The 19032-nt window shown below is 34.9% G+C and overlaps 1 protein-coding gene across 4 annotated transcripts in view; it reads right to left on the bottom strand.

Moving 5' to 3' along the window:
* Positions 1-14279: 14279 nt before the first annotated feature.
* GABRA4 (gamma-aminobutyric acid type A receptor subunit alpha4) overlaps positions 14280-19032 on the bottom strand; it is a 65358-nt gene continuing 60605 nt past the window's right edge. For 2 of the 4 annotated variants that reach the window (XM_084900968.1, XM_084900967.1), the window contains one exon: positions 14280-16837. In XM_084900968.1, coding sequence (XP_084757094.1) covers positions 16313-16837 — 525 coding nt within the window. In that variant the 3' untranslated portion in view covers positions 14280-16312. The remainder of the gene's footprint in view (positions 16838-19032) is intronic. The other 2 variants (XM_084900970.1, XM_084900969.1) reach the window with 2 other exon arrangements.

The following is a 19032-nucleotide window of genomic DNA, read 5'->3' as shown; positions in this document are numbered from 1 at the left end:
TCCTCTATGGATTTTATTGAAGGAAAAAATGGTTCTTCCTTGGTATCCTCTCTTTTGGGTTGGTGTCACAGATGACAGGAAAATAATAGCTTAGGTTATTTTTCATGTGTACTGATTAGATAAAACTAATTATTCAAAACCATTTTAAAAAAATATCTCAGTGTGGAGAGTCTAGGACCAACATATCTAAATTCCGCAGAGGTTTTTTAGTGAATGTTAGCATTCACTAAGTAGGCCACTGAATAATGCTAAAGATGACTATAATTCATTGACACTCCAAATTGAGAAGTAAGGACTATGTCCACACTTCTTGAGCCTGGGAGGACTCTGTAACTACTTTGGCCTATAAATTACGGCACAAGTGCCATGTTTGTACCAATTTGAAGAAGGGCATTAATCGTCTTTCTGCTTCCACTTTCTATCTCTCGGAATGCTTGCTCTGGGGAAAGCTAGCTGCCCACAGATATGATTTATGAGATTCCCACACTATGAGAAAGCACCAGTTAGCCACATACAGAGAGAAACTCTCAGATTGCCACCATGATTGTAGCCCTTATGGTCCAGGTATCAGGCATGTGAGTGTAAAAGCTTTGTTGTGACTTTATCCTCACCTAGCATTTAACTATGATTATAAATTGTTGTTTTAAGACACTAAATTTTGGGAAAGTTTATTAAACAGAAATAGAAAACTAGGATAGGCCGAAACCGGTTTGGCTCAGTGGTAGAGCGTCGGTCTGCGGACTGAAAGGTCCCAGGTTCAGCCGAGACCAGTTTGGCTCAATGGATAGAGCATCGGCTTGGGGACTGAAAGTTCCCAGGTTCGATTCCAGTAAGGGCACATGTGTCAAACACAAGGCCTGCGGGCCAAATCCAGCCCGCCAGGCCTTGCAATGTGGCCCGCACCGTGCTGTCATCACTGCACTCCGCTGTCAGTTTATGACATTGTCAGTTTATGACTGTTCAGTAAACCATTCGGCCCGTGATTTAGGCTGGATTTTAGATTTTAGCCCCTTCTCTGATTGAGTTCGACACCCCTAAGTAAGGGGCATGTACATTGGTTGTGGGCACATCCCCGGTAGGGGGTGTGCAAGAGGCAGCTGGTCGGTGTTTTTCTAATCGACGTTTCTAGCTCTCTATCTCTCTCCCTTCCTCTCTGTAAAAAATCAATAAAAACATATATTTTTTAAAAAAAAGAAAGAAAACTAGGATAGCATCCAACATGTATTACGCACTTACCTATGTACCAGGTACTTTTCAAAACATGTTTACATGAATAAGCTCATTTAAACATCCAAGCCACTCCTGAGATAAATAATTATCCTTATGTGACTGATAAGGAAACTGTGCAGCAGTGAGATGAAATAATATGCTTAAACTCACACACCTATTAAGTGACATATGAGTCTAGAGTTCCTGAGTCACCACTATGCTAACTTACCTCTAGGTAGTAAGTGATGCATCATACTGTCATCTTATGTATCTCAGTTTGTAGGTGTCCCATTTACAATATTGATTGCCTGAGTAATAATTTATGCCAACATTCATTAAACCATCAAAACTATTTTCAGTTTCATCATATTAGGTGGCAAAGTGCATATGATGGCAGTATAAAGAAAGACAAAATTTGAAAGTAAAGTCAATTCCATTATCTATATAAATAAAGCCTAAGGAACTGAAGGATTGACTGGTTGCTATGGTGCACACTGACCACCAGGGTACAGATGATCAATGCAAGACCTTCCCGCTGGTGGTCAGTGTGCTATCACAGCCAACCTCCCATGGACAATCCCCCTGGCCAGTCAGCCCCAATCAGCCTTGATCAGGACTGGGCAAGATGGCCCCAATTGGCCCCAATCACCGGCCAGGTCAAAGGACCCCACCTGTGCACAAATTTGTGCACCAGGCCTCTAGTATAAAAATAAATCCATATCTTGTACATTTAGTTACTTATATAGTACCAATCTTATTCCTTCAAAAGAACTTCTTACTCTTGAGAGTCATTTGTATATAATCTTCTAGCCATACAATATTACTAACATATATCATGTAGTCATAAGAGTAATGTTGAAACATTGTAAGTAAAATAAAATACTAGATAAAAATGTAGTGTGTTCTTGAAGTGTTTATAGCCAGCAGTAGTAAGGAATTCGCAAAGAGGAAGGCATGTTAATGCAAGAAATATAACAAATCACTTTTTAAATTAAAAGTATCATTTTTCTTTTATATACCTTATATTTTCAGAGTATTTCTGCCCTTTATTTTTATTTTACAGCTTTCTCTCTATCTTTAAATTATTCTTACATTACAATTTAAAGATAAATTTATATCCTAAAGAAGTCATTTCTTGCCAATTAAGTTGGAAAAATGGCTGATTTAGTTAGTTTTGTTTTACAGCCACGAAACCAACACCATTCAATACAAGTAGCTAAATCAGCAAATTTGATTGTTTCCACAGCAGAATGATACTAAACATCTAACTTTCTATGCAAACAAGTCAGAAATAAGAACAACAACAAGCTTAAATATACATCACATTATACTAATTGAAAAAGACTCATTACTTTTCTCTTCATTATCTAAGCTTAGGTTCTGTAGCCCAAGGTTAACTTTTAATTGTACAGGATTTGAAAATTTATCTAGAAATAATAGAATAGCACCCCTGCTCTTTAAAGTATTTCATTTCATTCCACTCCTGGCCAACTTTAGAAACTGTTGTGGAACTTCTCTCAAAGTACTCCTTACCACTGTTGCTAATTTTTCTCACCTTTTACTTCTTTTTCTTCCTACTCACACTGTAGGAAGGAAGGAGTTTAGAAATGTTAGCATGCCATAAACAATGTACTAATATCCTATATAATAAAGAGGTGAAATGCAAATTGACCATCACACCCTCGCACAAGATGCCCCCCCCCCCCCATGTGATCACGAGATGGCCACCAGAAGATGGCTGGCAGGGGTGAACAGTTGTGGGTGATCAGGCCTGCAGGGGAGGGCAGTTAGAGGTGACTAGGGAAAGGCAGTTAGTGTTGACCAAGTCAGCAGGGGAGGACAGTTAAGGGTGATCAGGCTGACAGGGGACCAGTTAGGCTTCAATCAGGCTGGGGAGTGGTTAAGAAGTGATCAGGATGGCAGGCAGAAACAGTGAGGAGCAGTCAGGCAGGCAGGCAAGCAAGTGGTTGGAAGCCAGCAGTCCCAGATTGTTAGAGGGTTCAGACTGAGCTGAGAGACACCTCCCTTGCCCCATGCACAAATTTCATGCACCAGGCCTCTAGTACTATTACTAAAATAAGGTTTTCATTGAACAACAATGGGATGCAAATGCTCTACTTTTGAAATCAGTGGAACTAGAACAAATTCTATCCTATAATTACTTATGAGAACATTTATTTCAAAACAATTTGTTTTGTCTGAATAAGGAACAATTTGTAATTCAAAGCATGATTATTTTCAAAGACACATAAGTTTATTTGAATGCTTAAATGACAAAAATTCTCAGGGGGTATAAAGAGAAAATGAGTTTTCAACCATGATATGAGTATGAAGCTGATCCTTTTAATTCTCTCTATATAGTTTCTCACCAAGTGACAGGTAAGGAAAAGGTAGTCAAGAACAGTAAAATTATATTTATTATTCAACAAAAACACATAATTTTACAATAACTTTGAAAAAAAAAATATATATATATCTGAATCCCCCTCAATTTCTATCAAATAACTGTCAGAATTATGATTATAGATCCATGGTAATATTTTCAGTTGGAAGCATTCAAAATACGTGTTTTGGTCATAGTATCCAATCTTAAATTTGAATTGTATGAAGTAATTTGTTTTGTCTACTTCTGTTGAATAATGTTATTTTAAGAAAATCAATAATAATAAAAGTGTAGCATGCTAATTAGACTGGATAGCTGAATGCCTTCCGGATAACTTTCCGGATGAAGCCAGAGCTGCGAGGGCTGAGCCCCTTGCACGGATTTCATGCATCAGGCCTCTAGTATGTAAATAATGTGAAAGATGTTGGCACACTATCCTCTTTGGCGATCAGCTAACTTTAAATTATCTAATAAACAAAACCTACACATTACCAAACACAATGCTAGAATCCTCACTTTATCATCAGATAATGGGCATATTGATTTGATTTATTTTTTAAATTTATCTTTATTGTTGGAAATATTACAGTGTCCCTTTTCCCCCCCAATGACCCTCTCCACCCCACTCCCAGGCCTTCACTGAACTATTGTCTGTGTCCATGCAGTGTGCATACAAGTTCTTTGGTTAATCTCTCCCCTCCTCCCCCATCCCCTCTGAGATTCCTCAGTTTGTTGCATGCTTCCCCATGTCTCTGGATCTGTTCTGTTCATCAGTTTATTTTGTTCATTAGATTCCACATATAAGTGAGGCATATTGATTTTAGTCTTGTTAAACTTACAAGATAAAACTGAACTTGTGATCTGAGAGAATAATTTATTCATTCTTTATCCAAACATAATAATTTTACAAATAAAGACAGATATGTTATCAAATAATCATAACTTTATATGACAGACACTACAAAAGAGATGTTAGCCATGGGGAAAATGCCATGAATTAATTCAACTAAAGACAATCATCTATGGCATCAGTGAATGGGGACATTGGTACTGTAATTTACAGAAGGTCATTAACAAGACCAGAGCAGGAGAAAGACAATTGAGGCAAAGGATTATCTTGAAAAATCTTTAAGGTATGGTTATGCAGATTATTTTTTTAGAGAATTTCATGTTGTCTTGGGTGAATAGATCATAGAATAGGTGGAAGGAGGCAATGAAAATGGCCCGAGAGTTGGGTTTTGTTGGACCATGAATGTCAGAGGAAGGAATTCACATTTTATCCCAAAGGTGATAGAGATTCAGTAGAAAGTCTACATGTGAAATGGACAGAAATAGTCTGACATCAGCATGTAAAATGGGCAAGGCAGGAGAGAAGAGAACAAGGAGCCAGAAATTAGACCACCACTTGAGCAGAAATGCAAGGAGTAATTATGTAATGGACAATCCTTACATATCACGCAAAGTATACAATAAATGCCAGCCTTGTAGATCTGCTCTTTAAGGAATGTATTTGAATAGTTCACTTGGCCCAATATCTTCAGGGCATTTTCATTTCTATCTATAGTTTATTCTTAAGAGTAGCCAGAAGGTTTTAGTTTATTCACAATGCAACCTTTTCTAAAATAAAGAGCAATAGCTTTCCCCTTCAAATTTGCTTTTCTGCTAAAAGAAGCAATTAACCTAGTTTTGCTTGTGAGTGAAGAATATATTGTTCTCACTTAATAGGGACTATTATCAGTATATAATGTATCAGAACGTTATGCACTTGAATATACACAAAAATAGAACAATGTCTTTAACCCTTTCAGTTTGCAAGTAGAAGAGAAAGGAATTTTTGTTTTCTCTTCTCCATGGCAGAAAAAATACAAACTATGGAGGAAAGTAGTTTTGCCATAATACTACTTTTTTTTTTTTTTTTACTCTAAGGAGAGAGAAGGCTAAATGCAGTAAAGAAGAAATGAAAATGTTATCAGAATGTTAGAATAAACATGCCAACTGAGATATCACCCTGTTAAGAGTACCCATGTATCAATCTGTTTAGTTTTCAATTGATAAAAGAACATGGGCCATTGTGACAATATTATTCTACAAGTAGACATATCGGCCTTATTTAGTAAATTATTCCAGTGATTAGCATTTATCTTAATGCTAATGATACAGATTCATGAATCTGTTTGCCTAGAATACCAAGTTGATGAATATTACCCTGAAGAGCTTTCAAATGAGAACATAATCCAAAGCAAAGTTATTGTTTTACACTCCAGAATAAAAGGAGAGGGATAGCATTGAAGAACTCAGATAGTGGGTGCATATTAGACATCAAATACACATACTAAAATATAATAACAAGACTTTTATGTAATTTCTTATGAGAGAGATTAATTCTCAGAATGCACAAAGGATGACAATACAGATTAGGTACCATTGTAAACAAGTTCACAATTTTGGAATTGCCCCAGGGTGTATTTTCATAACCTAGCAGCAGGCATTGAGCTTCTGCTTCCTATCAGTCAGAGAAAAAAATGAATCTTTAGCCAAAACCGGTTTGGCTCAATGGATAGAGTGTCGGCTTGGGGACTGAAGGGTCCCGGGTTCGATTCCTGTCATGGGCATGTGCCTTGGTTGTGGGCATATCCCCGGTAGGGGGTGTGCAAGAGGCAGCTGATCGATGACACTCTCTCATCAATGTTTCTATCTCTCTCCCTTCCTCTCTGTACAAAATCAATAAAATATATATTTTTTAAATGAACCTTTATTATATTCCAAAAATGAGCTCTGTTGAAATTATTCATAGGTTAAAACAACTGAATCTAGCATAATCAGTTAATGTAATCCACTTCGAAAAGTCATACTACCCCTCCAGGTTCCATTAACTTATTTTTCCTTCCTCTCTATTTAAGCTTATATTTGAGAATAGTTTTGATTTTCCTTCTTTTTTACATTAGCTGTGCTTTTCTATGATCAATATTGAAAATAAAAGGCAGACACTTTGGAACTAGTAGTTAGTTTAGTTGGGAACAGGGTTCTGGTGATCAATGAGACCTTCAGAATTCTTTAAAGGCAAACACCAGTCACTACACAATCAAGGGTGTGCATGCTTTAAATATTAAAATGTTATTGGACCTGTTCTCACTAGAGTAGTTGGTCAGATGGGCTGCTATGACAGAATACCTTAGACTGGGTTCCTAGACACAGAAATGTCTTACTGTTCTGGAGGCCAGAACTCCAAGGACAGGGAGCCAAGTTGCAGATTGTCACCCTCCTGTGGCAGAGAGCAGATAGAGGAAGCAATCTCTCACAACTCCTCTTAGGGCATTAAACCCATTCATGAGGGCTCCACCCTCATTAACTCATTCTAATTATCTCCAAGGCCCCATCTCCTAATACCATCATATGAGACAGGGTCTCCAAATATGCATATTGGCAGGATATAAACATCCAGTCCATAACAAGAATTATATTTAACTTAATGAATAAAATTAAATGAGGGCACTTAATAACATGTCAATAGAGTGAACAAAAAAATACTACTACATTTATTATGTATTTTATCAGTAGGTATTCATATAGAAACGTGTGTGTGTGCGCACGCACGCACATGTGCTCATATTATGAAAAATCCGCAGTCAACTATTTTTCTCTTCAGTTCCTTCTCTTTTTAAAGTTCGGGCTCAATCCCCAGAGTGGGGTGTGCAGGAGGCAGCCAGTTAATGATTCTCTCATCATTGATGTTACTCTCTCTCTCTTCCCCTCCCTTTTCCTCTGAAATAGATTGTTTAAAATATAATAATAATAAAATAAACTCATTAAAGACCAATAGTGTTCAAAGGGCTTCGTTTCTCAAAATAATTATAGCTAATGTTCTGAGCTAGATATTAAACGGCATAAACTCACATATTTTTATGTTAGCCTTATTCAGTTTCTCAGAAATTTACGTTGATCTCCCAAGTTAGAATTAAGTTACAGATTGTTATACTGTATTACTTTTGACTTATTTCATGGGTCCTATAACTTTTCTTCATCCATGTCACCCAGAAAGATTTTTTCCAGCCATAAAAAGTTGGCAAAACTATAATCTAGTGATATTGGTCATTCAGGAAATTAGAGGTGAGTGAAAAGTAGAGATATTCATAATAGGAGCAGGGCTTCAAGGTGAAATATCAAGTCTCAAGTGATACTATGACCAATTTAAAGGAAGGATACTTATTAAAAAATTCATAACAAAAATATTCCAAAGAAGTTTATTGTTTTAAATTTAAATAGAAAAAATGTATTAGATATGTTTAATTTTAATTATTCCTAAGTTTAGCTCCAACACATCTTAAAATATAAGCATCTAAACAAGTTTTATGTAAATTTAAATTCTTATTATTTTAAATACTCATTTTCCAGTGAGAAATTGAAAAACGGCATTATTCCACAGTGCTATACTCAATTATCTATTTTATTTTAAGAAGTAAAGACAGTTTGTTACTTTGAGTAATAATCTTAGCTTTGAGACCCAAAAGAAGCTAAATTAAAGAGACAATATTAAAAAAATCATTTACTGAAGAATTATTTAAAAATATTAAACTGGCATTTAATATTCCTCTTTTGAAAACAAATTTGCAAAAGCAAAATTATAATGACTATGTTGTCCTCACTATCATGTAGCAAGGTAATACTCTTACACAGAATAAAATCATAAATTTCAGGTGCTTAATTATGATTGCTATAAAATCAAGGAATGTGTACTTTATAAAAAGAAACAACACAAAATAGTATTTCTATAAAATAAAAATATCTTGATAACAAAAATTTACTGTTTTAAATACCACACTTTATTATTTACTATTCTGATTGAGCAAGAATAATACAGCTCAAAATATAACAAGTTTAGCTTTCATGATATGACAAAATAAGCATTGTATGTTTCTTTACTTTTATAATAAACAACATTTTTAATTAAACAGTTTAAAATTATTCAGAGGGTAGACATATATCCTTTTATTTTTCACTATGTGTAACACTCCAAATGAGAAACCAAACTGAATGCTTTCTTTGTATTTCTTCTTCAGTTCTCAACATTATTAGTGTAAATTCTTCAAAAAATTTTGTTGAGAATATACCAGTTGAAAATTTAACCTCTTGTTTACTATTGCCATTCATTGTCTTATAGCATATAGCATATGACTTTTCATGAAAATTGGATTTTGATTTATTTTCAGTGAAACTCCCTTAAAATAGTAAAACCTAACCTCAAGAATAATTCGTATGTATCTTAAAGATTGAAAACTCTGATTTAAAGTACATTTGAACTAGGAAACAGTATATTAACCAATAAAACAACAACAAACATGCTCCACTATATTAGCAAACATCTGCAAAGATGAAATTCAGACCATTATTCACAAATACAAAAGACTGAAAAGAATATGTCAGTGAAAAGTTAACTAAAATAATATATATTTTCTATAATTATCATTCATTTTCTTTCCCCCAAAGAAAAGTGTTTCTTATTATGTTATCACTTTATTTAATCCCGATTTAATACTTGATTTCAATGACATCTGATATACAGATGGGAAAATCATGTAGCTCTGGTTGTCAATAAAGGATACCAGTAACAAATACTCTAGTCAACCTGTGGTCCAAGTGAAATACAAATGATAGATGGTGATTTAATTTACAATGGTGAAATAAAAGCATTTATAATTCACTCATCTCCTATGAAATCCCTACAGCAATAATATATTGAATACTTGGGGAACACAAAATGAAAACCATGCCTGAAATTATAAGTAACTGACAACAAACTAAGATAGATAGATTTCAAATAGGGAGCCATTTGCACTAATAGGAAAAAAGAACTTGGCTGGCACATAACTTGGATAAGATACAGATTTCAACAAGTGTCATTGTCTTCGACATCCTCCAAAGACTGTTTGAAGCCATGATTTGAAGCATCAACCGTCAAGAGAACAGAATCTGTCTTTGTAAAATTGAAGTTATATATTCCCAAATGGTAGCATATGGGGTAAAGAAAAAGATTGCTAATAGATTATTTTTGGTAGTTGTGAAGGAGCCTACTACACCATAAGCATTAAAGTGAGAAAATAGAAGAAAAGGTAATAATCATTAGACCACTAACAACATTGAGAAAGTAAAACTGAGATAGCGCTGCCCTGTGAGCAACATAGACCACCTGAATGTCAAAAATAGATAAAACAGATCTGAGGAGGTGGGCTTAAACCCTGAAACTTAAGTTGCTGTTGTGGGCCGATCTGATTCATTTTCCCACACCATAGTTCATTCAGCAAATAGCTGGCTTCATTCAGTGATTAATAGAAAGAAACCAGACCAGAATATAGGCAAAGGGGGCAAAACCACAATGAAGAAAAAAAGAACATTTTTCATTAAAGGAGTGTGTATTTAAATAGTTCTCTATAGCCTCAAATAAACTATAGATATAACCTCATTAATAGTGAGAAACAAATATATGTAATTTTCAATAAAGAGGTTATAAAAACAGAAATAAATGGGGAACATGAAATAGCACAAAGAAAACAATGGAGAAAAATAAAATCATAATGAAGCTGAAAATCACATTAGAGGTTACAACAGAGCATAAACACAACTGTAAACTCACTTGAGTTATGGGTGACAAAAGTGAACTACATATTTAAAAATACAAATACAATTATTACAAATAGCTATGGAGACAAAATGGGACTCAACATAATTAGCATTCTGAAAGAAAAAAAATTATTTAGACACGTAATAGGATAAAACATGCGTGAAATAAAGATTAAAATCTGGAATAAAAGGTGTCCCCAAAAATGACTTGCTTTGATTAAACACTACATTTCAACAATCTCTTCAGTTTACTTCAGTATTTTTTAAAAATATATTTTTATTCATTTCAGAGAAGAAGGGAGAGGAAGAGAGATAGAAACATGAATGATGAGAGGGAATCATTGGTTAGCTGCTTCCTGCACATGCCCTACTAGGAACTTAGCCTGAAACCCGGACATATGCCCTTGACCAGAATTGAACCCTGGATCCTTCAATCTGCAGGCCTACACACTATTCACTGAGACAATCCAGCTAGGGCTACTCTGCTATTTTTATCTTAAATTGAGGTAAAGGTAAACTTAAGTTTTTAATTATTTAGCAACAACTTTCATATATGGGATATTGGGCTCCTAAATTTATAAAATTCTGCCTTTTATTCAATGTACCATTTTAATCTTCTATACAAACACATCTATACCAAAAAAAATCATCTGGAATGATATTCATGAAATAGTAAGTTTTTGGTGGTGGGATTTGAGATTTTTTTTTAAAATTTCTGCAATACATATCTTTATTTTTATTTAAAATATCAATGACTTCATTGTTATTTATAAAAATGATACATGATTGTTTTTACAAATAACAATGAAGTCATTGATATTTTAAATAAAACAAATGGAAGGCAAGTAATAATTGAGAGAGAAAAAAAGAATGAGATATCTCAACTCTTGTAATGCCTTTAGACTCATGGCCCACCATTCCATAGTTCATACAGCAAGCAGGTGATTTCTCTAAAATGGAAGCATATCATGATCATTGTTATCTTATTATCCAGCAATAATTTCAATAGATTGCCATTAAACTAAATTAAATTTAAATGTTTTATTAATTTACACAAAACTATCTCTAATTTAGCCCTAGCAGGTCCTTCCAACATCAACTATCACTTTCTTGCATTCAATTCCCCACCGTTACCCTGAACTATTTATAGTTCCCCTCTAAGTTCCAAATCTATACATCTCTTTTCACACTTCTAAAATGGCACATTTGTTTGTCTATTTGTGGGAGTACACGAAGGGGCTAGAATTCCAAATTATTCTATAAATATCAGTAATATCTCTGTGAAGCCTTCCCTGCCATCCCTATCAATTAAGTGATAAAATTGCATGTATCTTTTGTCTATATATATATATATATATATATATATATATATATATATATATATATGAATGACATGCCAAGTAATATTAAAGCCTGTTGTAAAAGAAAATAGCATTAATACTGATCCCATTCCTATATAAAATTTGGGTATTTGATTTACCCCATGAACTTTGATTTTTAAAATATTATTTTTTTAATGTTTTTATAGATTTTTTTAGAGAGAGAGGAAAGGGAGAGAGAAACATCGATGTGCAAGAGAAAAACTGATAGGCTGTCTCCTGCACGGCCCCTACTGGGAATCAATCCCACAACCAGGGCATGTGCCATGACCAGGAATGAGCTGGTGACATTTTGGTACATAGGACAATGCTCAACCAACTGAGCCACATCGGCCAGGGCTAAATCTTCTTTCAAAATATTGTTTATCTGCTTATTGAGTTTTTTGGTACCCTCATCCTGATAGGGGAGGGGTACGTAATAGAATCACAGTTGTTTAATAGCTACTCAGTATGAAGAAGAGGTTTTCTTGCAGACCCCTGGGAAACTGGAGGGTGTATTGCAAGTGGAAGAATAGGCCCCAAAGATAAAGCAGCCCGGGAGCCCAGATGAGCCTGTCATTCAAAAGAAAATCCTGATCAAGGGCAGGACCTATCTGAAGGAAGACAGTGTTCGGGACTAGTCTTTGAAAGGAAAATGAAAGACGGCAGACCCTGGGGACTAACTTCAGAATGTTCCCCTCCAAATACCCATATATAAGGGCTTACTTGAGATGAAATGTCAGAGTGGCCTCTTCAGGCTGTACACCTGCCACTCGCTCAGATTGCTAGGCTAACGGATTAGTAAACACACTGCCAAGACTGAACCTTGTCTCCACTTATTTGACTGGTAGCATCGGGCAGCAGGAGCCTTTTGTCTGGTTTCAAATTTATTTTTGTGCCCAAGTGAGTGCTCACTCATCTTACCCGTCTCAGCTCTAGTCTATACTACTGTAGCACTTATTACACTTCATGGTTCTTCGTGTACACACATGTCATCATTACCAGACTGGGGCCATCTGTAAGGAAAGGAACTAGTTTTACCTATCAATGGAGATCTAAAAATCAGCACAGTATCCAACGTTAAATACAGATGGAAATAATTTAATTCAGACAAGAGAAATAACCAAAATTCTTCAGTCTTAATAGAATACCATCTTCCACAGGGAAAGAAAATACAAAATATAAATGGAGAGATTTATTTCTTTTGAGATAAGGAAATATTAATATTAACATAAGGCCCAAGTCATGAGCTAAAATTAACTAAGCAATGAGCTAAAATCAGTTCCTTCTCCCCCATAAATATATATTTATGGCACTAAGTATTGAGTGTATCTATTCCAAAAAATATGCTTATATTTAGTCTATCTGAGAACCAGAGAATATTAACATGGAAAGAAATCTTAAGATATATTTTTTTAATTTCACCTTCTTCTTGTAAATAGAAAATGGAGCCTAGAGAGTTTAAATGGCATACCTAAAAGCACAATAGAGTAGGCAGAGCCAGAACCTGAGTTAAGTTGTCTGTTTCTCTGCTTGGGTCTTTTCCACTAGAGGTTAGGTGCAAATCTAGAAGAGGGGACACTTGGAAAGAGGGGAGTGGAGGGTAGGGACTTTTTCCTAGGTCAGACAGAATTACCAATTCATTGATAAACCACACATTTTATGTATTGCTTGAAACACAGGCACTGCTAAAGAGAGGTGATTGAAAAATAACATTTTAAAGTTCATTCCAGCCTTATGCTTTTTATCCTTGTCACTAAATTCTCCATGATTCATTTCCTTCTATAAAAGAGGGCGCTTCTACTCTCTGCCTACTCTAATTTAAGATCGGTGAGGTCCAATTTTAAATACACATTATTCATATATTCTGTACTTGAACAAATGTGAGTCATTTAATTGATCATGTAAATATTGTATATTGTACCTGATCATGCATGGAGGAAATTAGAAATGATTATGTAGCATTTATTGTCCAATTTGGTGTTGAAAGCTAGAATATAGCTATTGGTACTGACTAAAACAATTCTGAACTTTATATAAAAAATAGAGACATACAAGGGTACTATTCTCAGCCAGAATTATTATTCTTCACAAATTGCCAGGATGTTGGGGTCTCAGATGACTAATGAGATTTTCTAATGGTGAAAAGTGACTGGTTCTTCACAAGTGTTACATTTAATGTACCTCTGAGTTATTAAAAAATAGAAACAATTATCCCCTCTCCCCAAGAAAATTAGCCTTGCCCTGGCCAGTGTGCTCAGTGGTTAGAGTGCCGGCCTACACACTGAAGTGTCTCCTATTAGCTTCCTGGTTAAGGGCACTTACCTTGGTTTCTGGTTCACTCCCCACCACTCCCCTTCATCCCCCCTCCTGCCTCCCACCCACCCATCTCCATACCCACCTCCTCAGCCCCCATAGGGGCACTTTCAGAGGTAACCAATCCATATGTCTCTCTCACATCAAAATTTCTATTTCTCTTTCTCCCCCTTCCTCCATCCCTTCCATTCTCTCTCAAAAAGCAATGGAAAAAATATCTTCAGGGGATTAACAACAACAAATTAGCCTTTAATTAATTCGATGGAATTCAGTTAGGGAAAAACCAAAGAAATAAGGTCATCTCATTAGAAAAATGAACAATCATAGCTTCCTATAATTTCAAGCATTGCCCTCAAGGCTAGACATCTATTTGCATTCATGAAATAATGTTTGATAAGTTTTGTGTACAAGAACTCTTTATTAAGTATATACATTTATACAAATTTTACTGGGCCTCATATTACTAGCCTCAATTTGTAAATAAGGGGTTAAGATTGGGTGACTTCTAAAGCATACGTAAGCCTTCAAACTGTTGATTATTTTAAATATCATCTAAAGAGATAACCAATAAGGCATTCTCCAACATGACTCACAATTAATATTTGGCATTTGCACATGTTACAGGTCTCATACAAAGTCACTCCAACGCAATGCAATAACCGAAAGACTAATACCAATTAATATCATTTATTTTCTAAAGAGAGAGAGAGAGAGAGAGAGAGAGAGAGAGAGAGAGAGAGAGAGAGAGAGAGAAAGAGAGAGATCCTGTTTTCAAAGTGGCCATATCTTTCCAAATGTTCCCCCAAACATGCAGAACACATTCATTCACAAAACCTAGGGTAAGGAGACAGAGTAGTATAAAAGAAAAATTTGGAAGCAATACAACAACAAAAAAAAAACGAGCTAGATTTAACAGCATAAGACAGCTGCCAGAAATTCAATTAACTTGTTAAGCCTACCTAATGAAAAAGAAAAGTCAGTACATGAGCATCCTGATAAATTGCATAACAGAGTCAGCGGCATCCTACCCTTTGGCTAGGATGTTTTCGGTACTCCATTCCTTTGCTATTGCTCTTTTAATTCTAAAAATCTCACCTTAGTTATGAAACTATACAGAACTTCCCCTCCAAATGAACATGAAATTGCCCTGAAATACAGAACTATGGACACAGAAACCTCCCAGAAGTGTAGCATTTCACCAGCTAATACATTTCACCGAATCTGTGTTGGGAAAGACATCTAAAAAAATCCTTGTGTTGAGTTCCTAATTCTGATGATTCTGTGATTCTGATCAAATTCTATTATGTGATACTGATCAAATTTCAGACAGGTAATCCATATGGTCTTACAGTGCCCAGATTTCTTCTTTCAGGTGCACAGTGCTTTTCACGTACAGAAAAGTCTGTACCACATTTTCATTATATTTTTATGTCAATTGCTGAAGTACTGATGTGTACTTATCTCCAAAGTGACTATGTGAGCAACATACCTGTTATCTCTATCAATGTAGGAGACAGATATTTTGAAAATGTTTTCAGATTCTAGATCATGTTTCTCCATTAAAGAATGCACTGGTTTCTGCTAGTTTATGGTTCATTAGCATGCATTGACTACTCTATTTAAGTAATATTGTAGATAAAGGTGAAGGAGCTTTTCTAGAGAGACAATGTCTAGCGTAGTGCCTGGGACACAGTAGGCTCTGAATAAACATACATTAAAGAAATACATAACTGAATGAACTACTATCAAGAGAACTAATACAATGAGTTAAACTTTGGCTCAAAGCACAGATTTCCAAGTCAACTGTTAAGTCCTGTTCAGTCAACATGTGACAGGGAATGTATTTCCCCTGGTCTCTGTATTTCTTTTTGATGCAGCAGAGGTTTCACTCCATAGATCAGTACTTGTTTTGTTCCATTTTCCTTTTAAAAATGTTTAATTTAACAGGAAAAGTCCTTTTCTTGCAAAAACTAGGTGAGAGGATCTCCAAAGGTCACTGCATATAATATCCGATAAACAATTCTGATTAAGGGTAATGCCACTGGGAAATTTAGGGTGGTTGGTTGATATTCATAGTGTATATTTAAAAAATGTCATAGTCTGTTTTCAAATCTTGATGCATAAATATGCACCACGTATTTCCAAGAGCCCTATTTCTCTCATCCCAACTTTCCAAGATGGTCTGTATTCTGTCTAATTTGAATGCTGAATTGATTCTATTTAAATTATTTTTCTGAAATGAAAATTGGCTCTCTTTCTTTTCACTGAGGAATTAACTCGCCCAATAACTGTCTTGAATTTTTTTTTAAATGGGAAAATTACATAGGATTTTTATTTTAGCAAAGAACAATTGTTTACCTTGAAGAACATTAAAAAAGACATTCTGCATTCAAGTTCATCGTATTTTAGGAAACTTTTATAGCAAAAAAAATTACGATAGATTTTCTGATTTCTCCATAGTGTCCTTGGATAAATAAACAACCCAATAGACCATGTTAAATGCCCCGAATGTTACTGGAAAGAGAATGCGGGCATATTTGTCTATTTTACTTGTACCAGATCCAGGTGGGGCAGAAGGAGGAGGAGTGGCTGGCGACTTCCCAGAAGCCCCTATGGTATTAACTGTTGTCTTAATTCGCCCCAGTCTTGATCCAAACACATGGTGGGTAAAAGCAGGTCCTGCTGAAGCTTGCTGGGGCACATACCCAGTTCTGCTAGGAGTGGAAGAAGCAGATGGTAGAGCTCTCGCAGCAGATATAGTTTCAGCGGCATTTGCATGGCTGAATGGGTTTGGACTGGAAGCTAAGTAAGTCTGCGATGTGGAATCAGAAGCTGCCTGAACAGTCATGGAAGATCTGCTCGAATGGTTTCCTACCTCGGTTCTGATGCTAACATCAGATTCAGACTGAACCAAAACATTTGTTCTTTTCCTCATGTTCAGGTTGGCATTTGTGTTCTGAAAAGATATAATCAAAATTACATTAGTATGTCATTTTATATAGATTTATACAAAATGTAAATGGATCAAATAATTAGAACTAGTTGTTTCCATAAAATAGACCTTTATTAATATGCTATAATCAGCTTACCAAAAAGAATGTGGGCATATTTGGAACTCTGAATCAAAAATTCTTTTTTCAAAATGTTATCTATTCCTATAAATAATTAAAATTTAAATCTATAAAAAGAAGTTAGGCTTTTGTGAGCATAAACTAGAGTTATACTTGACTTTAAGGATTCAGGATGATGGTAGTACAACTTATTTGTTCAGTTTTACTGTAAATAATATTCTATAATATGCTGTATACATTTCAGTGAATCTTGTATAGTTTGCTTTATAAACAGGAAGAACTTTACTTTTCCTTGTGCATGGAATAACAATAATAATAAGCATCCACATGTATATGACATTCTTTTTTAAAAAAAAATCCAAAAGCTTTCATTTTTAAATCCCTGGAATTTATTTTCATACTAGTAGTCTTCTATAGGCAATCACACACAACATTATAAATCCAGAAATCCTAATGCATTTTCGATTTACCACAATTAATAATGCAAAAACAAAGGAAAATAGATTTTAAATAAAACATTGTATTAGACATATAAACGGGATTACCATTGCATAAATATCTAAGTTCAAATTATTTATGTATAAAAATGTTTCAATCAACATGAAATTCAGTATTTTCCATTAAATTATTCTGTGTAGAACAAAACTATATTTGAATGAAGATGCATGAAAAATATTAAAATTAATGCTCCTTATTTTTTGACAGACATGATAAATAACTGTATAGTGAACTATATATTGTCCACACTAGTGAAGGAAAGCAATTGCTCAAATTATTCCCCAAATGATGTCTGTCCTTAGTTATAGTTTGATTGTTTTGCAAAGATGTTTGTTTCTTAATTACATTTATTCTAAGTTATATTAAGGATAAATAGTAATTGCTTTCTATATACTCTTCCCCTACCATTTCACGAAATAAATGATGGGGGAGAAGATGGAGAAGTAGAAGAAAGACAGAGGAAGAACAGCTCACAAATGTATGATTCAGAGGCCAGCCTACAAGAAATTTTACAGATATTACATACAATTAACTGAGAATCCACTTTATAGAAAAATGCTCGGTCTACAAATATAATCTTTTTTCAATACCACACTCATCAAGCAGGTTAAAAGTGTTCAATCCATATTTCATATATTTGTGAATTATGTCTTCAAGTTTTCAGAGAAAGAAAATAAGCCTCACAAGGTGAGAGCCATACAGGATCTGAGAGGCTTTGAGAGCGTTCTTCCTGTCAGCCTGGACGATTCTTCTAAGTAGACTGCAGTTGAACTCTTGACAAAACTCTCACATATGGCATCTAACTTCAGTGGAGACAATTTAAATCAAAATTGACATCAACCTAAGAGGTTAATTACCATATTTTACCCAGAACATTTACTCTACAAAGCACACTGTACACATCACTTAATTAACCCTCAGATTTTGAGATCCTTTAATTGATTAATTGATTACCTTTAATTCTAAAATGTAATACACATGGTGAAAAATGTAAAGAAGTGCAAGGTATATCCACAACATTTAAAAAGCTTACACTATTATTGGCAAGATAACATGAATACCCATGCACATGATACAATAAAATATAAAACTAATATACTAAGAGAGAAGGAAGAGAGCAATAAAAGGACCAATTGGACAAGCAAGAGAGAAATATGTAGTTTCAAATACCATATAATTTGATATTTTCCTACTGCCTTTTCCATCAAAAGTTAGGTCATCTATAATCTTTAGAAACCTATCTTTTTCCTAAAAATAAATTCTAAGAATTGGATACTTCCATTTCTGGCCAAAGGGAGCCACAGAGACAGAATTCACTCTCCTGCATGAAGTGACTGGACAAAGCTCTAATCACTGGGGAAAAAAGAAAAAAAAAGTAACAACCTTGAGATAATCCTATGCTTTGGTGCAAAAAAGAGAATCTGGGCAAAAGCTGGCAGACCACCTGAATTGAAGAGATGGAGCTGAGAATCTAGGGAAATCAAGGTGGTTAGCGTTCACAGGAAAATGTAACAGTGAAGCATATTCTGAAAAAGAGAGCGAACTCCAAATGTCTGAAGGATCCTATTGAGTATTTTGCTAA

The sequence above is a fragment of the Pipistrellus hanaki genome, assembly GCF_964339955.1.
Source record: "Pipistrellus hanaki genome assembly, chromosome: 1".
NCBI classification, from domain to species: domain Eukaryota; kingdom Metazoa; phylum Chordata; class Mammalia; order Chiroptera; family Vespertilionidae; genus Pipistrellus; species Pipistrellus hanaki.
Note: the sequence above shows the minus strand (reverse complement) of the source record. Positions and strands in the feature narration are given on the sequence as shown.